We start from the raw sequence: 20,270 nt of genomic DNA on the forward strand, positions 1-20,270 counted from the left end.
ACCGTAAGAGAGAATTGAGCTGGGTCCTCGTGGAAGATCGGACCCTGTTGTAGCAGGTCCCTGAGAGGGGGCAGGGGTAGAGGATTCCCTGCCAGCAGTCTTCTCATGTCTGCGTACCACGGTCTTCTTGGCCAATCCGGGGCCACCAGAAGAACTAGTCCCTTGTGTAGCTGTATCTTGTGAATCATTGTGCCCAAAAGGGGCCACGGCGGGAAGGCGTACAGGAGGGTCCCCCGTGGCCAGGCCTGCACCAGGGCATCGATCCCTTGGGATTGTAGATCCCATTTGAGGCTGAAATATCTGGGTACTTGGGCGTTGGTTCTGTTCGCCAGAAGGTCCATTTCCGGTGTTCCCCACCGGTTTACTATCATCCAGAAGGCTGCGGGAGACAGCTTCCATTCTCCTGGGTCTAGACTTTCTCTGCTGAAGAAGTCCGCCGTGATGTTGTCCTTCCTGGCGATGTGGGTGGCGGAGATCTCCTGTAGATTTGCTTCCGCCCATGCCATCAGTGGGTTTATCTCCAGTGACACCTGTTGGCTTCTGGTTCCCCCTGGACGGTTGATGTAGGCAACCGTTGTGGCGTTGTCGGACATCACCCTGACCGCTTTGTCTCGGAGTCTTTGGGCGAACCGCAGGCAGGCGAGTCTGACTGCCCGCGCCTCTAGGCGATTGATGTTCCATCCTGCCTCTTCTGTGTTCCACTGCCCTTGGGCGGTTAATTCCTCGCAGTGTGCTCCCCATCCCCGTAGGCTGGCATCTGTAGTTAGCAGAGTCCAGGTTGGGGATGATAGTCTTGAGCCTCTGTTCATGTGGCTGGGCTGCAGCCACCAGTGTAGTTTGGTCCGAACTGTGCCCGGGAGGGCTAAGAGTACGGTGTAGCTGTGTGACCGTGGGTTCCAACGGGACAGCAGTGAGTGTTGTAGAGGCCTCATGTGGGCCCTCGCCCAGGGGACCACTTCCAGTGTGGATGCCATCAGCCCTAGGGCCTGCAGGTAATCCAATGCCGAGGGGCGAGGGTCGCTCATCAAGGATTGCAACCGGTTCCACAGTTTTGATCTCCTTGTGGGAGTCAGGCTGACTTTGTCTTCCTTGGTGTTGAAATGGACCCCCAGGTACTCCAACGATTGTGAGGGCTGCAGGGAACTCTTGTTCATGTTGACCACCCATCCGAGGCTCTCCAATAGAGACTTGACTCTGTTGGTTGATTGGATGCTTTCCTCTGGTGACTTTGCCCTGATCAGCCAGTCGTCCAAGGAAGGATGTACGAGGACTCCTTCCTTCCGCAGTATTGCCGCCACTACCACTATCACCTTGGTGAATGTCCGTGGTGCTGTGGCTAGCCCGAAGGGTAGGGCCCAGAACTGGTAGTGATGGCCCAGGATCTTGAAACGTAGGTAACCCTGGTGTTCCTGATTGGTCGGAACGTTCCCTCTTTCTTGGGAACGAGAAAATATATGGAATAATGACCAGAGTTTATCTCCTGAGGAGGTACTGGAGTTATGGCCTCCAGGTTCAGTAGCTTGGCCAGTGTAACTTCCACTGCCGCCTTTTTGGTGGGGTCGTGGCAGGGAGACTCCACAAACTTGTCCGGGGGGTGCGTATGAAGTCCAGGTAGTACCCTTCCCGGATGATGGCTAGGGCCCACTTGTCCGACGTTATCTCGACCCATCTTTGGTAGAATAGGGCCAGTCTGCCCCCTATGGCTTCCCTTGGATGGGTCGGCTGATTCTCATTGCGGAGCGCGGCCGGGCCCTGAGCCCGAGCTGTTTCCCCTCTTGTTGTGCTTGCTCTGAAAGGACTGGTTCCTGCCCAGAGGGCGGGGCGCCTAGTAGCTGCTCCTGTATGGGTTGAAGCGCTGCGAGCTTCTGCCCCTGGAGGTCCTGGAAGGCTGTCGCTGGACTCTCCTTGACTTGTCTTCCGGAAGGCGCGGTACTGGGGATTCGCCCCATTTGCCCGCCATCTTTTCTAAATCGCTGCCGAACAGAAGTGATCCTTTGAATGGCATTCTTGTGAGGCGTGTTTTGGAAGATGGGTCGGCTGACCAGCTTCTGAGCCAGAGCTGTCTCCTGGCCACCACTGCCGATGATACTCCTCTGGCCGCTGTGCGTACGAGGTCTGAGGCTGCGTCCGTTAGAAAGGATAGCGCTGGGTCAAGGATATCTCCCAGGGTGCCGATCCTGGCCTGGGATAAGCAGGCACGTGTCACCACGGTGCAGCAGGCCGCAATCTGAAGAGACATAGCGGCCACGTCAAATGACTGTTTAAACATGGCTTCTAGCCACCGGTCATGCGTGTCCTTGAGTGCTGCTCCTCCCTCTACCGGAATGGTGGTGCGCTTGGAGACTGCGCAGACCATGGCATCCACTCTAGGGCAAGCGAGCATGTCTTTGGTTGCTGGATCCAGGGGGTACAAGCTGGCCAAGGCCCGCCCCCCTTTAAAGGCAGACTCTGGGGTGTTACATTCCAGGTCAATTAGCTGTTGAGCGGCTCGCAAGAGCGGGAAATGACGGGAGGTCAGTCGAAGGCCTTCCAGAAATGGGTTCTCCTCAGGATCCCCCTGGGTTTCTGACTCCGGAATCGCCAGTTCCGCCCGGCATTGGGAGACCAGATCCGGGAGCTCCTCCCTTGTGAAGAATCGTCTCATGGTTCGGTGGGGTTCTGTCCCCGGGGGGAGTTCTCCTTCTTCTACGGGTTTGACTTCTTCTTCTGAGATGTCCGTACCCCCGAAGGTGGGACTACTTGGTGGTAAAAGCCTATGCCTAGGTCTTGAGGGGCCTGGGGCATAGGGGTCCTCCTGCGACGTATGTGGTTGGTCCGCCCGGGGATCCGTTTGCATTCGGACAAAGGCGTGAATCCCCTTGAAGAGTTCCACCCAAGAAATAGACAAGGGATCCACATTGAGTGGCTCTGCTTCCCTGGGAGCCTCCGGCTGAGAGGGAGTCCCGCTGGGGGTTGCTAGCTCCAGGGAGCCCCCTGAAGAGCTAGTCCCCGGCCCTGGGTGAGACTGAGCCTGTGGTGGAGCTCCCAGGGCCTCCTCGCATTGGGCGCATAAGGCATCGGCTTCCTGGCTCTGGGCGGCCCTGAGGTGGCATGCTGAGCAGAGGCCTAGGGATTTTACTCCCGTTATTGGAGGTGTCGAGGTTGCCTGCGCGTACATGTTTCGACGCGTATCTGTGCGCTTAGCCGGGGTTTGTGCGCGTATCTGAGCGCTTAACCCGGGATGTGCGCACGGGTAGTCGAGTGCGCGTAGTCCGTGCGACCGGGACTTGCGCGCGCCACTTATGCATCCAAGGGTTCTTGTGCGTATAACTTACGCGTAGAAGTAGGTTTGTGCGCACAGGTAAATTTTGTGCGCTCGGCCGGGCGGCGATGTGAACGGCGAGAATAGGGCCAAGATGGCGACTGCGACCATGTGGGCAAGATGGTGACTACCTCGGAGGGTCCCCATGTGGGGAGGCCCTTGGAAATGCCGGGGCGCCGGTGGCGCTGGCTTCACCGATGGCCTGCGCTCGTCCTCAATCCTCGGAGACTGGCAGAAGTAAAGATTGCTACCTTACCTTATCTTCGGCGCTTCCCGGACTCGACCCGGGCGGTCTCAGGCTGCGGGGGGAGCGGGCAACTACCTTGACCGCCACTTTTGAGGGTGCACCCGCTGCCTCTAAGCCGCGCCCGAACTCGTCTTGCTCGGGGGCTAAGTCCTCGCCGTGAATGGCTCCGGACCGAGGCTGCCTCTATGCTGCGCCCGAGCCCTTCTCACTCGGGGGCTAGGTCCCTGCCGCGATTCGGCCACCAGACCGAGGCTCTTACCTCCGAGGGACCACGGAAATCACCTCGGGAAACTCAACTGGGGGAGGGACCCGAGGGTATCACCGCAGGAGTGCGGGGCTCGTCTTCAGGTAGGAATTTTCTTTAAAATTTGGTAGAACACTCAGCGAGTGTGAGATAGCTCCTAACTGCTTTGGAGACGGAAAATACTGAGGATCTGCACTTCCTGCAGGGGTATATGTACTAGGGGCTGACGTCAGATTGAAATCTGATCCGTCTCCAACTGCTAGCACGAGTACACTATACCCATTGGTCCTGAGTCCATCTGCTACACGCTAGGAAATTGCCATTTTCTGCGCAGAACTTGGTGAAGATGGAGGCAGCCTCGGTGTGCTGCGAGCAGAGCCTGTCCCGCTCGCAGCGAAGGTGAAGGCCACCAGTGAGAGTGAGTGTGTGTAAGACTGTGAGCCTGGGGGTGGTGAGAGAGAGCATGTGTGAAGGTGTGTGAGTGTGGGTGTCAGAGAGAGGGAGTCTATGTGAGGAGATTGTGATGGAGTATGTATATGAGGGTGCTTGTTCGTTTGTGAGAGAGGGAGCCTGTGTGAAGAGGTGTGTGAGAGAGAGAGACCTGGGTAGCCTGTGTGAGTGTGTATGTGAGAGAGAGAGAAAGGGAGCTTGTATGAGGAGATGTGTGTGCAAGAGAGAGAGGGAGCCTGAATGAGGGTGTGTGAAAGACAGTGAAGGAGCCTGTATGAGGGACTGTGTATATGCAATAGAGAGGGAGCCTGTGTGTGAGAGAGAGGGACAGAAGGAGCCTGTGTGAGGGGCAGAACTGAGAGAGGGGTCAAACTCTGGGAGATAGAGTGGAAGGGGTTGAGCTTAGAGGGTCAGGGGCGAGATACCGGCAGGTGGAAGAGTTGGGGCCTGAGAAAGCAAAGTGACCAGGGGAGTAGGGAGAGAGAATGGAAGGGATACTCTTATAGTGAACTTCTAGGGGATTTCTGCATTAAGTAGTAACTTTTTTCTGTATTACATTTTAAATTACTTACTTAAAGACTGTCATGTATATGGTGTTATTTTGACCAATATAAAGTATGCAGATTTTGCAGAATTTTAAATTTTTTTGCACGGAATTTTAAATTATTTTGTGCAGAATTTTATTTTATTATTTTTGCACAGAATTCCCCCAGAAGTAACTCACCCATGTCAACATTTCAGGAATGAGAGATGAACTAAAGATACTGAGAGTTATAATGGCCAAACAACATAGTTCTGTTGTAATTAAACCACTATACTTCATATTACTACCTGGACTGAGAGGTTTGTGCACAATATCTAATATAAAGAGTCTAAAAGGAGTGCAAAATCAAACAGTGGAAATCAACAGGCTGAGTTGTCCAAGAGAAGGAAATAATCAGAAGTTAGTGTATGGATTTTAATTGCAATGTGTAAGAATACTTGCTTATTTTGTGGCTTGCCTACTGCAGCAAGTGGGGGATCTAGTGTTCACCACTGAAGACAAGTTGCAGAGACAAATGTGGAAAACTGAGCAGATGTTGTATGAACAGGACCATAAGGTTACCCCTCAAGGGTTTTGCTGAAACACCCAGTTCAATTGATATACATCCTAGAAATTGTTAATTAGGATAAACCCCTAGCAGTATTCATTGGATGGCAGGAGGGGAGGAAGAGGATGTTGAATTTGTAAATATATATTGGCAGAATTGATCACTGTACCCTTACATGTCTTTAGCAGGAAGTGCAAGTAGAGCTGGGTAAGGAAAGAAAAGCAGGTCTTTCCTGTTGTACTCCTCCCACTATCTGTACCTTCATACTTACCATCACAGCCCAACTCCTGAGCTTATGGTCCCTCTCTCACAATTCCCCTTCCCTCCAGTCAGTTACTGCCCCACTTCTTATAACTATTCATCCCCATCCCTGCTTCAAAAGTCGGGTCCTCCGCCTCACTTTGTGTACACACACACACACACACACACACCCCTAACCCCACTCACTCAGCTTCAAACTCCTCTTCCATGCACTCTCTCAAACCCCTGTTTCCTACTAAGTAAATCTGCCCACAGCTATAGTCCCTTCATCATACCCTCCCTAACCTTACTCACAATACGTTTCCTCCCCTACCTATATATACTCACTCATCCCACCCTATATTCAGCTTTCTAAACCATGCTCAAAAGAATTTTCAGGAAACTCAGAGCCTAAATTCATAACCCCATAAAGGGCAATCTGACATGAGATTTCATACAGGACTTTAACAAAAGAAAAAAAAAAGGAACCAAAAAGATGAAATGTGCAGATTATCTAGTGAAAATATCTGTGGAAGCAGACATTTCATGAATTTTTCCATACAATTAAAAAAAACTTGGATTTTGCCATTGTTACTTTAACTGTGACTTTCACACATCCTTTTTTTTTTTTTTTTTTTTACTTACCTAATATTTTTGTCATTATTTAATAAGAAGCGCCCCAGGATATTAATGGCTAAGACCTGTGGAGACAGAGTTGGGGGAGGGGGATTAGTTTATTTATTTTAAAATGTCTAAATGCTTTCCTGGCTCATAAAAGTAGTTTCGGCTCTCAGCAAGTATTGGATGCTTCCTCGAGACCAGCACTACTAGCTTTGAATAGATATTACCAAAGAATTACAACAAAAGCCTGCAGTTCAGCAGAAGAGAATCTGCACCCCCTGATAATCAACGAGCCACGCTGCCACAGATTCCATTTTGGTGTCATTTCTAACATCTGCCGAGTAGTATTCAGGGATCTGTGCAAGCAGCAGAGCAGGATGCAGGCAGGCCTGAGGTCCCACAGAAGGGCTTTCCTGAGCAGTAGCTGGAAAGAGCTGCAGAAAACAAAGTAGCACACTTCCTACAGGTTCCCGTGAGCATACCCCAGATAGTGGCGAGGAGAGGGGAATGGAGCCAGTGAGCAGCAGCCACAGATGGTACAAATGTGGAAAACAGAAGATGTGATTAGAGGGTGGGGGGGGGGGGGGGATGGAGGGAGACAAAATCATGAGTAAAAAATGAAGGCTCCTGGGGCCAGATCCCAGTCTGGATCCATCTGAGACGGAAGAAAAAGGAGCAAGAGAAAACTGATTCAAAAAGGAGTAATGAGGGGCATGATCTTTTCCCATTAAGACCAGCAAGAAAACAATAAAAAAGAACCCGCGGGGAGGACCATGCCTCACAGCAGGGAACGGGCTAAGAAAGAAAACTTTGAAAAAAAGAGTGCTCTAGCATGCACTCCTGGAACAGAGTATTTATTGGTCTAGACTTGGGGGCTAAAATAAAACAAAATTAACATCTGACTGGTTTTTATATATTTATTAGCTCTTATATTCAGCAATTTCCAATACCATTTTAGCTGGTTACAGATTCTGTAAGCAGTCACATTCATAAACATGTGCAGAATGGGATCTCGTATGTGTCATCCGTGACATGGTTCTCTATTTCTAAAGGACTTTAATCCCAACCTTATGGAACTCAATGGCAATGCCCAAAGTGGCTTGCAAGCATTAAAAATACAGTAGAATAAGTCCAATAAATAAATTCACAATAAAAGATAAATACATTAATTGCAAAATATTAAATACAATTCATAAACCAGTCTAAGTAACTAGATCTTACTTACCAGGGAATGGATCCAATTAGAATATAACATAATAAAATTAATAATTTGGATAAAATTACTACTACCCCCCCAACAACAACTCAAAAACACATGGAGGTAGATATTCAAAAGCCATTTAGATGGATAAAGTTATATTTAGCAGACTAAAATCTAGTCAGAGAAAAAAAAAAAGAGGCGTTCTGGGGGTATAACTGGGAGGAGGAGTTATTTATCCAGCTAAGTAGCAATATTCAAACTTATCCAGTTAAGGTATCTGGCTAACATTTCTTTATTTAAACAATTTATATCCCTCTGATCTGCCAATCTCAGCGGGTTACAACTGCCGTACACAATCACATTAACATATACAGTTTGTTAAAAACAGAAACAAGAAAACAGACAAAACATATCAAAATTAAAACAATCCTATAGTAACAATATCAATTTGGAAATGCAGTTTCAAAAAGGTGTGTTTTTAGGAGTTTTCTAATTTCAGCTAACTTTAAACTTATCTGGGTATATTCAGCCCCATCACTGACTATCCCAGCAGGGTAAGTCTTATCCAGCTAATTATATTGTAACTCTAAAGGGCTAGAAGTACAACAGACCACTGAAGATTTAAATCAAGAGAATTCACAGGTATACGATGGCAGAAAAAGATTTTATGGCTTATCTAATCTGACCGGCCACACCAATTAGAAAGCTTTACAATTCCTACCACTCCAAAGATTCGCTGTGTTTATCTCATGCTTTCTTGAATTCAGACACTGTCCTTGATCCATCACTTCTACAAGGATGTTCCATGCATGTTCCATGCATCTACTACCCTCTATGAAGAAATTTCCTTAGATTACTCCTGGATCTATCCCCTTTTACCCTCATCTCAGAACCCTTCAGTTTATAGAGTCTCCTTTCCCTTGAAACAGGCCAGCCTCCAAGTGCATGGAAACCTTGGTGGTATTTACATGTCTCTATTATATCTCACCTATCTCTCCTTTTTTCTAGGGTATACATATTTACATGTATACGTCTGTTCCCATATGCTTTAGAATGAAGACTACTGACCTTTTTAGTAGCCACTCTCTGGACAGACTAACTGGGTTATATATTTTTGAAAGTGTAATCTCCTGAACTGTACATAGTATTCCAAATGAGGTCTCACCAAAGGACACACAGGAATAATAATGCACCCAAGCAGCTTTCTGGCTTTTGCCGACACCTTATTCATCTGCAGGGCCACCTTAAGTTCATCAGATACTATTATCCACAGATCACGCTCCTCTTTCGTGCTTAGAATTTCACCCCCTATACTTTACCTCTCCCTTGGATTTTTGCAGCATAGATGTATAATTAAATTTTTTTTAGCATTAAATCTTAGCTGTCAGATTCTACATCATTTTTTGAGCTTCACTATATCCCTTCCTTATGTTTTCCATACTTTCCTGGCTATCTATCCTGTTGCAGATTTCTTTCAATATTTTTTGGGGGGAGGGGAGGGGGGTAACAACTTTTCCAGACAATCTTTCCATAATGCCACTCATTAAAATGTTGAAAAGAACCAGTCCAAGGACCAATCCCAGTGCACACACAGATAGTAACAATTCCCTCTTCAAAGTGTGCTCCATTTATCACTACCATTTGTCTCCTCCCACTCAGTTTCTAACTCATTCGGTTATTTTAGGGCTCATACCAAGGGCTCTCAATTTATAAAAGTCTCCTATGTGGAACTGTGTCATAGACCTTACTGAAATCCAAGTACACTACATCTAGCACTCTCCCCTGATCCAATGTTCTGATCACCCAATTAAAGAAATTGATCACATTTGTCTGACACGACCTACTTCTGGTAAAGCCATGCTTCATCGGATCATGAAATCTACTGGATTCCAGAAACTGCCTTAATGGAATTGCTGCTAAAACAGAGGATAATTTGCTCACCACAAAGATCAGACTAATTGGCCTGCAATTTCTAGCCTCTTTCTTACTTCTACTTTTGTGAACAGGAAACACATTCACCAGTCTCCAATCCTCTGGCACTACTCCCAACTCTAAAGAAGCAATGAAAAGGTCAGCTAGTGGAGCTGCCAGAAATACTTGGTTTTCTTAACCTTGGATGTATACCATTTGGCCCCATCACTTTCTACTTTTAGTTTAGCTAGCTCGTGAGGAACACACTTTTCTAAAAATCAATTCAGATTTACCTCACTTCCAGTCCTAATTATGTTCATTTTATATGAACATAATATATATTAATATATTATATGAACATGCTGAGGTAGATCTTCAAAACATACGTGCGTGCTTTTGTTCGCGCCACTGGCGCAAACAAAAATGTACACCAGATTTTATAAGATACACGCGTAGCCATGCGTATCTTATAAAATCCGGGGTCGGCGCGCGCAAGGCTGCGCAAAAATCGGCAGCCTGTGCACCCCGAGCCGCGCAGCTTGCCTCCGTTCCCTCCAAGGCCGCTCCGAAATTGGAGCAGCCTCGGAGGGAACTTTCCTTCCGTGTCCCCCCCACCTTCCCCTCCCCTCCCTTATCTACCCCATCCCCCAGCCCTACCTAAATCCCCCCCCCCCCTACCTTTGTTGGGCAAGTTACGCCTGCTTGAAGCAGGCGTAACTTGCGCGTGCCACCCCGGCATCCCCCGGCACAGGCCGCAGTGCCCGGGGACTCGGGACTGCCCTCCCAGCCCGGCCCCGAACCGTCGCCACGCCCCTCCCGCCCCTTTTAGGAAGCCCCGGGACTTACGCGCGTCGGCGGCCTATGCAAAATTGGCGCACCGGTGTGCGAGTGCCCTGCATGCGTAAATCCGGGAGGATTTACGCGCGCAGGGGTTTTAAAATTTACCCCAATATGAATATGTTCATAATATGAATACAATCCTATTACCACAAACCAATTTCAACAAGAGACAATATCATAGACAATTGCTCAAAAATTTTAATCTACTGATAATAGTTTCTTATCTCCAAAATCCTAATTATCTTATGTTGTAATTCCTAGATAAAATACACTGAATGTTAATATAAATTTGTGGAGATATAATTGCTATTTGAATATTCTGTATATCATTTGCGTATTGTATCTTAAGATATGTAAAAAATTTTAATAAAAATAAAATTAAAAAAAAAAAATTGTAATCTACTGTCTCTCGCCCGCAATGGGCCTCGGGCAGTCAGCCTTCTGAGCAGTTTTTTTTGTAATCATTTATTGTCTCTTGTACATCTGCTACTAAGAAATGTGTTATTCAATTTTTTAACAAAACTTTATTGACGCATCTGTTAAAATAGTATCGACCTAATGTCTTTATCTTGTAACCAGAATACTTAGCCAATTCAAGACGCTCATCAGCCACTAGTTTTTGACTGGAACGAGTTTTCAAATTTTTCACCCAATTCTTGAATATTCACCCGACATGGGCCATGTTTCAACTATTACAGTCTTCTTCAGGGGAAAATTATTATCCACCATCGGCACAATATTCTCTTAACCCGGACACTCAAATAACGTCTCTTCAAAGTCAATGCCGCAACATGGCGTCTCGGCCATGTTGCGGCATTGACTTTGAAGAGATGCCATGTTGCGGCATTGTCTTTGAAGAGACGTTATTTGAGTGTCTGGGTTAAGAGAAGCAAATGTTGCTTACCTGTAACAGGTGTTCTCTCAGGACAGCAGGATGTTAGTCCTCACATATGGGTGACATCACAGGATGGAGCCCAATCACGGAAAACTTCTGTCAAAGTTTCCAGAACTTTGACTGGCCCCTACTGGGCATGCCCAGCATGGCACTAACCCTGCAGTCAGCAGGGTACACCCTTAGTCTTGTTACAAAGCTACAGGCAGTGCCGAAAAATATAATAAGAAAACTAACCCAACACCGCGGGGTGGCGGGCGGGTTTCGTGAGGACTAACATCCTGCTGTCTTGTGAGAACACCTGTTACAGGTAAGCAACATTTGCTTACTCACAGGACAAGCAGGATGGTAGTCCTCACATATGGGTGAGTACCGAGCTCAGGATGTCTGAACATGCACCAAATGTACCCCAAAGGCATGCAAGAGGCACAACAACTGGGGTGGAATTTGGGAGAGGGAATCCTGAACCCCACCGGGCAGGCAGAAGGGTGTTGGTACATCACATCATAAATAGGTTACGCAATACAGACTGGCCGAAGATGGAATCTTGTCTTCCAGCTTTGTCTAAGCAATAGTGGGCTGTAAAAGTATGGAGAGAACTCCAGGTGGCAGCCCTGCAAGTGTCAGGAAGCGGCACCGATCGTAGGTGTGCTACTGAAGTCGCCACGGCCCTTTACAGAGTGTGCTTTAACACGGTCGTGAAGTGGAATGCCCGCTTGCTGATAGTAAAAGGATATGCAGTCCACTAGCCAGGAGGAGAGAGTCTGCTTACCCACAGGCTGTCCCAATTTGAGAGAATGGAAAGAGACAAACAACTGAGTGCTCTTCCTGTGGGCAGCTGTACGGTCTAGGTAGAATGCTAGAGCCCGTTTACAGTCAAGGGTATGCAGAGCCTGCTCTCCTGGATTGGAATGGGGCCTGGGAAAAAAGGTAGGTATTATGATGGGTTGATTGAGATGATACTCCGAAACTACCTTAGGTAGGAATTTAGGGTGAGTGCGGAGTACTGCCCGGTCCTGCAGAAGTTTAGTGTAAGGCGGATAGGTAACTAGTGCCTGTAACTCACTAATTCTGCGATTGGAAGTGATTGCCACGAGGAAAATCACTTTCCATGTTAGATAGCGAAGATCGCAGGAATGAAGAGGCTTGAATGGTGGTTTCATGAGCCGACCCAAAACCAGGTTGAGGTCCCAAGAAGGGGCCGGGGGATGCAGTGGAGGCAAGCCCTTCAGAAATCGTGTGACATGGGGTTGTACTGATATAGGGACATCCCCAACACCTTTATGGAAGGCAGCTACCGCACTGACATGCATTCTGTTGGAGGAAGTTTTTAGCCCTGACTCTGACAAGTGCCAGAGATAATCTAGAAACTTCGGTATTGGACAGGTAAAGAGATCAAGGGCCTGAGAAGAGCACCAGGACACGAACCTGTTCCATTTGTAAGATTAAGATAGTCTCGTGGAAGGCTTCCGTGAAGCAATCAAGACACGGGAAACTGGATCAGAAAGTTTAAGAGGTTGAAGGATTAACTTGTCAACATCCATGCCGTCAGGGACAAGGCTTGAAGATTGGGGTGGCGAAGGAACCCGTCATTTTGAGTGATTAGAAGCGGGTCTGTTCCCAAAGGAATGTGCCTGCAAATGGAGAGATCCTGAAGTATTGGAAACCACACTTGTCGAGGCCAGTGGGGAGCTATCAGGATCATGGTTCCCTTGTCCTGACGTAACTTCATGAGAGTCTTCGAGAGAAGTGGAAATGGGGGGAATGCGTATAGGAGACCGGTTACCCATGATAGGGAGAATGCGTCTCTTGGTGGACGATGTTGGCTGCAAGTGAGAGAGCAGAAATTGCCTACTTTGCGATTCTGGGGTGATGCACAGAGGTCTAATTTGAGGATAACCCCATTTTTGGAAGATGGTGTTCGCTACTGAGGGGTTTAGAGACCACTCGTGCGGTTGGAAAGTGCGACTCAACTTGTCTGCCAACACGTTGTCCACTCCCGGCAAGTAGGTGGCCTTGAGGTACATCGAGTGGGAGAGGGCCTCTGCCAATATCTGTGCAGCTTCCTGACACAGAAGGTAGGAGCCTGTTCCTCCCTGCTTGTTGATGTACCACATGGCCACCTGGTTGTCAGTCTGGATCAGGAAGACTTGATTGGACAGGCGATCCTGAAATACTCTGAGAGCATATCGGATTGCTCGCAGCTCCAGGAAATTTATCTGGTGTTTGGCTTCCTCTGGAGACCAAGAACCTTGTGTCTGCAGATTGGCCACGTGGGCTCCCCATCCAAAGTTGGAAGCATCGGTGGTGAGAATTATTTGAGGGTCTGGCGCCTGAAAGGGCAAGCCCTATAGAAGATTGGTCTGATTTGTCCACCAGGCGAGAGAGAGACGGAGTGAGTCGGTTACGCGGACAATGGTCAACAGGGGCTGAAGAGATTGAGTCCATTGCGACCTTAGAGTCCACTGCATGACTCTCATAGCCAAGCGGGCCATTGGGGTGACCTGAACTGAGGACGCCATGTGTCCCAGGAGGATGAGAAAACAATGTGCAGTGGATGAATATTGAAACTGCAACTAATTCGCCAGAGACACGAGAGTGAGAGCTCGTTGTCGAGGCAGGAAAGCCTTTGCCTGCAAGGGGTCCAAGTCTGTCCCAATGAACGATAAGGTTTGAGATGGGACTAAGCAGGATTTGTCGTAATTGACGAGAAATCCAAGTGAAATTAGTGTTTAAGGTGAGATGTAGGGATGACAGAGCGGCTTGCTGAGTCGGAGCCCTGATTAACCAATCGTCCAGATAGGGGTAGACGTGAACACCGTGAGTCCTGAGGAAGGCTGCAACCACGACGAGGCATTTTGTGAAGGCTCGTGGTGCAGATGCAAGGCCGAATGGAAGCACTCGGTACTGATAGTGCTTGGGGCCTACGAGAAACCTCAGGTATTTGCGATGAGATGGAATTATCTCAATATGAGTGTATGCGTCCTGGAGGTCTAGAGAGCAGAGCCAGTCTCTTCTTTGTAGAAGAGGAAGAAGTGAGCCCAAGGTTACCATCTTGAACTTTTCTCTCTGGAGGTACTTGTTTAGGGCTCGAGGATCCAGAATTGGATGAACGCCTCCCGATCTTTTGGGAATTAGAAAGTACCGGGAATAGAACCCAAGACCTTGCTGAGAGGATGGCACTGGTTCTATTGCTCTGGACTGGAGAAGGAGACCTCCTGCTCCAGGAGCAATGAATGGTCGGATGTTTTCCACGTCCTTAGAGATGGGGAATCCGGTGAGATAGAGAGAAAATTGAAATGATATCCTTGGGCAATTATCGCTAGGACCCACTGGTCTGAGGTGATTGAGTGCCACAACCGACCTCCCACTGGTATGTGGGGTAATGGAAGCTGGCTCTCTATGCGAGAGTCAAAAGCCAGAAGCAGGGCCCGGCTGGGGGGCTGTTTGTGGCTTTTGTTTTCGGGTCTGACGAGACTGTGTTTTTAGAAATGGTCTCTTAGAACGGGATCTGGTTGGTGGTGGGTAGGACTTCTTTGGACGGAAAAAAGACTTTTTAGAGTCCTTCCGGAAGGGCTGTTTGGAAGAGTAGTCCGAAGGTATCAGAGAGAGCTGTCTTAAGGTCTCGTGATGGTTCTTTAATTCAGCCACTGTCTTTTGAATCTGCTTTCCAAACAGATTGTCTCCAACACAGGGGAGGTCGGACAGTCTGTCCTGGACTTCAGGTCGAAGGTCTGAAGATTTGAGCCAGGTCCATCGTCTTGCTGAAATAGCAGCTGCAGATACCCTGGTTGCAGTGACAAATATATCATAAGATGATCTGATCTCATGTTTGACTGCCTCAAAACCCTTATTAAGTAGGATTTGTAGCTGTTCTTGAAGTGGCTGAGGCATGGAGTCTGTCAGGTCCTGTATCTGTTTAAAAATGACCCTATTATATTGGGTCATATAAAGTTGGTAAGCGGCTATTCAAGAGATGAGTATTGATCCTTGGAAGACTCGGCGACCAATGGCATCTAAAAACTTCTGCTCCTTTCCAGGGGGAAAAGAAGTATGAGGTTTTGATCTTTTTGCTCTCTTCTGTGCAGATTCAACTACCACAAATTGGTGATCCAATTGAGGTTTTTGAAAACCTGGAGCTGACTGCACTAAATAGGTAGTGTCAGCTTTTCTGTGGACTGGTGCAATGGAGCCAGGATGTTCCCAGTTCTTCTGGAGGAGGTCCAGAAGAACTTGGTGGACAGGGATGGAGGTTATTTCCTTGGGAGCATCAAGGAATTGGAGCAACTCCATCATCTGATGTCTATCGTCCTGTTCAGTTTGTAATTGGAAGGGAACCAATTCAGACATTTCCTTCACAAAATTTATGAAAGAAAGGTCCTCTGGAGGAGAACACTTTCTACTCTCAGTGGGTGAAGGTGGTGATGGCAAATCATCGGTGTCTGGTGAGGAGTCATCAGTCCAGGTATCGTAAGGATCAGCACCCGTCCTTCTAGGAACTAGAGGGGGACAGGGTAGTTGGATAACTGAAGGCCCCAGTCCAGGCTCCGAAGGAATCCAAGGAATTACCGGAGGCACCAATGACGTCATCGAAGGTTTCGGCGCAGGCATAGAGGGCATCGATGGATGGCTCGATGGCGCCGATGGACATATCGGCACCAATAGAATCGGTGGCGATGGCTGAGGCAGAACTCTCGATGGAGGGATGTGGAACGGTGTTTCTCCTCCCGATGACGAAGCAAGCGGGGAGGGCACCGGAGCCATCGGTGATCCGGGGTCCATCGGTGGATAAGTGGCGATAAATGCTTCCATCCTGGATAGCAGCGGTGCCAACGCTGCCGGAATCGGGTCAGTGGTCGGTTCCTCTATCAGTACCGGGGGAACCTGGAGTCATTGCATCACCTTGTCGATGGCCTCCTGAACCATCCGGTCCAGTTTTTCCTCAGAGACCTGTAGCAAGCAGCCCCGGCTCCGAACAGAAGAAGGAGGCAGAGGCATAGCCGGAGGGACCACCGTTAAAAGACGGAGTTGCGGCTCCCGATGTCCCATCAGGGGAGGGTTGCCTCGGTGACCTGGTCGCCGAAAAGGTCGGTGCCTTTTCTGGATGGGGTTTCTTCGACGGCAGCTCAGACGATGGCGAGGTCGATGATTTCACTCCCTCGATGGTCCACGTCTTTCGGTGCCGTTGGCGATGTTCCTCCCTACGATCCCCTCGGTCTTGAGGGGGAGTACAGGGTGTCGATGGCCGAGAAGTCGTCGATGCCAGGCGGTCAACGGTCGGTCAATGCTGGTGCCGGTTCGGATGACGTCGATGCAATGGATGGAGTCGGGATTTGAGCACAGAAGAGAAGTTCCATCTTCTCCATTCTGGCCTTGCGACCTTTTGGTGTCATTAGGGCACATTTGGTGCAGGTCAAGACATCGTGCTCTCGTCCAAGACACATTACACAGACTTTATGGGGGTCTGTAATGGACATGGTACGAGTACAGTGGGTACAGACGGAACCCCGACGCCATGGCCATAGAAAAAAATCGAGCCGCGGTACAGTCAACGGCCAGTAGGCCGCGAGGGCCAAACTCGACGCTAATCGACGGAAAACGGGTAGAAACTTACTGGAGTACCACGGCTTGAAAAAAGTTAATAGGGGGGCCCCTGTGGGACAAATTAACTTTTAATAATTCCGTGAGGAAAATTCTGTCAGGAATCTCTACAGAGCTCCTTAACCGCGAGGCTACTGCTACGCGGAAAAAAGAAGACTGAAGGGGGACCCCTGCAGGGTTAGTGCCATGCTGGGCATGCTCAGTAGGGGCCAGTCAAAGTTCTGGAAACTTTGACAGAAGTTTTCCGTGATTGGGCTCCATCCTGTGATGTCACCCATATGTGAGGGCTACCATCCCTGCTTGTCCTGTGAGAAATATTGTGCAGATGGTAGATAATAATTATTTCCCCTGAAGAAGACTGTAATAGTCGAAACATGGTCCATGTCGGGTGAATATTCAAGAATTGGGTGAAAACTTTGAGAACTCGTTCCAGTCAAAAACTAGTGGCTGATGAGCGTCTGAATTGGCTAAGTATTCCGGTTACAAGATAGAGACATTAGGTCGATACTATTTTAACAGATGCATCAAAGTTTTGTTAAAAAATTGAATAACATTTCTTAGTAGCAGAAGTACAAGAGACAATAAATGATTACAAAAAAAATGCTCAGAAGGCTGACGACTGCTTGAGGCCCATTGCGGGCGAGACACAGTAGATTACAATTTTTGAGCAATTGTCTATGATATTGTCTCTTGTTGAAATAGATTCGTGGTAATAGGATTGTATTCTATTTCCCTCTCTTTGGTGCTTTTTGACTGTTAATATGGAGAGGAGTTAGCTTCTGTTTTTTGTGATATAATATTATATGAACATAATATTATGAACATAGATCCTTTGCACTCTTAACACTTGCTGCGCCAGTACTTAACTTTATACAAGGTTTCAGGTTATGTTACAATGGTTTGTTTTTTTTGTTACTTCAAGCAGCCTGTTGCTCTTGTTTGCCAGTTCCTTGCTTTATCTCTGTTCCTATGTAATCCCATCCCTGGTACCTGTTTAATGTAATTTCAAACTTCAATTCTGCTGTAAACCGATATGATATAGCTACTAATATCGGTATAAAAAAAAAAGCTTTAAATAAATAAATAAATATATGGTCCTGCTCCTGGTACTTTCCACAGTGAATACTGAAAATAAATATTTACTAAGCAATTTCACTTTTTCCTCATCAGCCTCTACATATTCCTCCTCTACACCTTTGAGTCACACAATGCAGCTTTTCAATTTTCTCCTATCACTATCTAAACAAATTGTGTTCCCCTTTTACTGAATTTGCTATTTTTGCTTCCATTTACATTTTTGCATTCCTGACTACTTTCCCAGCTTCTCTTAGCTATTCCTTATATTGTTGCCTGTCTTCCTTTTTCTGCAATCTCTTCTAGTTTATGAACGCTAACCTTTTTTCTTTAGTTTTTCTGCTGCTTTAGAAAACCATAGCAACTTCTTTTTCCTCTCTTACAAAAAAAGTTAGTTGCCCTTATATCTTCTTTTAGATATGCCCACTGCTTTTCTACTTCCTTTAGATTTTTCTATCCAGCTAACAACAACTCTTTCAGGTACTCACCCATTTTAACAAATTTAGTTTTCCTATAGTCTAGGACCCTTTGAATAAACCTTCATTCCCTGTACTCTAACAGTGAACCACACCATCCCATGATCACTGGGTTCTAGATTGTCCACTTCTTCAGAAACATTGCCCTTATTGGTAAGCATAAGGTTCAGTATCACCCCCTCTAATGTGGGTTCCATTACCAGTTGTCAGAACAGTTACAGAAGGGAAACTATCACAGTAGTCAGGAAATAAGCATAATGCTATTTCACTGCCTCACTTCCTGATGGACTGATTTTTCTTAATCTGGAATCATATTACTAGCCCTGCCCTAGACTCACTGCATTTTGATTTTTGACATCAAAGCTAAGGAACAAACTCAGTCTGTGTGAAGTAATCTAATGTGTCTCTCCTACAGGGTGCGGGGAAGCCATTTTAAAGAAATTTAGCTGCTGAAAGTTTTTTGTTTTTATAAAGGATGCACATTTCTACCTACCTTGCACTTTAGAAGTAATGTAAAATCTTATCATTCTACACCAAGCCCAATTAAAAAGCTTTAGAGTGAACACATGGGGCCATTACTGAACTGAATTTCTACCTTCTGTTCACCCAGGAACCAATATGCACTTACAGCACACACCTTGCCACAATCTGTGGAATAGGATGGAAGCCAACAGTACATTTAACGGTGTTTTTGTGATTTTACAAAGGTTAAATATCTACTCACTCGCAGACCGCTCTCAGACTTGATGTCCATAATAGTCAGAACAGTTTCATAGAGAATCGCATTTCCTACATTTTTACTGGTTTCTGTATTAGTTGCAACCTGTAATGTTTAAAAATTGTGTGTGTATATATATATATATATATATAAAACCAGATGCAAACATTTTTTTTTAATCAAAGGACATAACTAGATCAAGACACAAACCTAATCAGAAAAAAAGAGAAAGCCCAGTGATCCATAATGTATATATAATTACCTCAAACAATATAAACTTAAATAACACTAACCATACTACAAAGGTTGAATATTTAAACAAGTGAAAAAGATGCCTTCATACTCAAACCCACCACCGAACCAAGAATACTGTCAGGCCAATGCAATACAGTGTGCTCGGCTGAGCACGCGACTTTACCGGCGCTCCAACACGCATTCTGGACGCAGATCCAAAATCACTCATGTAATAAGGGGTTAGCACGTCCAAACAAGTGCAAAGCTAATAGCGCTCATCACATGTAAATTCATGTTGATGAGGCTATTAGTTATTACCCCCAATGCAAAAAAAAAAAAAATTGTGTGCCTGACCAGCATATTTTTACTCTCAACACCTGCCCCAAAGTAGGCGTTGATTCTTCCGTACTGTTCTTTATATTTGCAAAGAACAGGACTGAATTATTTTTGAAAGCGCTCCGCTAATTAAATCTTACTTACATTAAGTCATTGATCTAGTTCCTCCTGATACAGTTTTTCTAAACACGGTCCGTGTCTGAGAACCGCTAATCAACTCTTTACATTTTAGACTGCCCTACTATGAAACTATAAGAAAGCCTTTTGTGAACAGCATATACTGGTGGATTTTGTATTTTGCTTCCTGACATTTTGTGCCTCGATTCCATATTGTGGTTCGGGCTTCTCCACCTATTTTGTGTGCATGTACATAATGTACACAAGTGTTTTTTTAGTATCTCCAAAATATTTGCTATTCCTCCAAAACACCTGGACAGTTGGCTGTTTTTGTGTCCTCCTCCTCCTCCACCTAGACAGCCTGCCACTACACCCTCCAGGACATCCCACAGTAACTCCCCCCCATCTCCTCTTAGCCTGGAGACCCTGCTGCTTTCCCCCTCCTCCTCCCTTCCTGGATAGCCTACAGCTGCTCCTATCTCCCTGGTCTTTGTCCTTTGGACACAACCTGAATTCCACAAACCATTTCTGTTAGCTGGCACTCAGATCAAGTTCTTCATACGCTATGTTCCACAAGAGTCTTACCTGTGCTAGGATGTCATTCATTGCTTCACTTGAATCATCATCATTTCGGCCCAGGATTCGTAGTAACCGCAGTATTCGCACCTGCAACAAG

The 20,270-nt window shown here is 46.8% G+C and overlaps 1 protein-coding gene across 4 annotated transcripts in view; it reads right to left on the reverse strand.

The window, feature by feature from the left end:
- Positions 1 to 20,270, reverse strand: part of AP1G1 (adaptor related protein complex 1 subunit gamma 1) — a 305,811-nt gene that overhangs the window by 103,458 nt on the left and 182,083 nt on the right. For all 4 annotated transcript variants that reach the window (XM_029608250.1, XM_029608251.1, XM_029608252.1 and 1 more), the window contains 3 exons: positions 20,180 to 20,260; positions 18,914 to 19,012; positions 6,219 to 6,274 (listed from right to left, as the gene is read on the reverse strand). In XM_029608250.1, coding sequence (XP_029464110.1) covers positions 6,219 to 6,274; positions 18,914 to 19,012; positions 20,180 to 20,260 — 236 coding nt within the window. The remainder of the gene's footprint in view (positions 1 to 6,218; positions 6,275 to 18,913; positions 19,013 to 20,179; positions 20,261 to 20,270) is intronic.

Source organism: Rhinatrema bivittatum, chromosome 7 (assembly GCF_901001135.1).
Source record: "Rhinatrema bivittatum chromosome 7, aRhiBiv1.1, whole genome shotgun sequence".
Taxonomy (NCBI): domain Eukaryota; kingdom Metazoa; phylum Chordata; class Amphibia; order Gymnophiona; family Rhinatrematidae; genus Rhinatrema; species Rhinatrema bivittatum.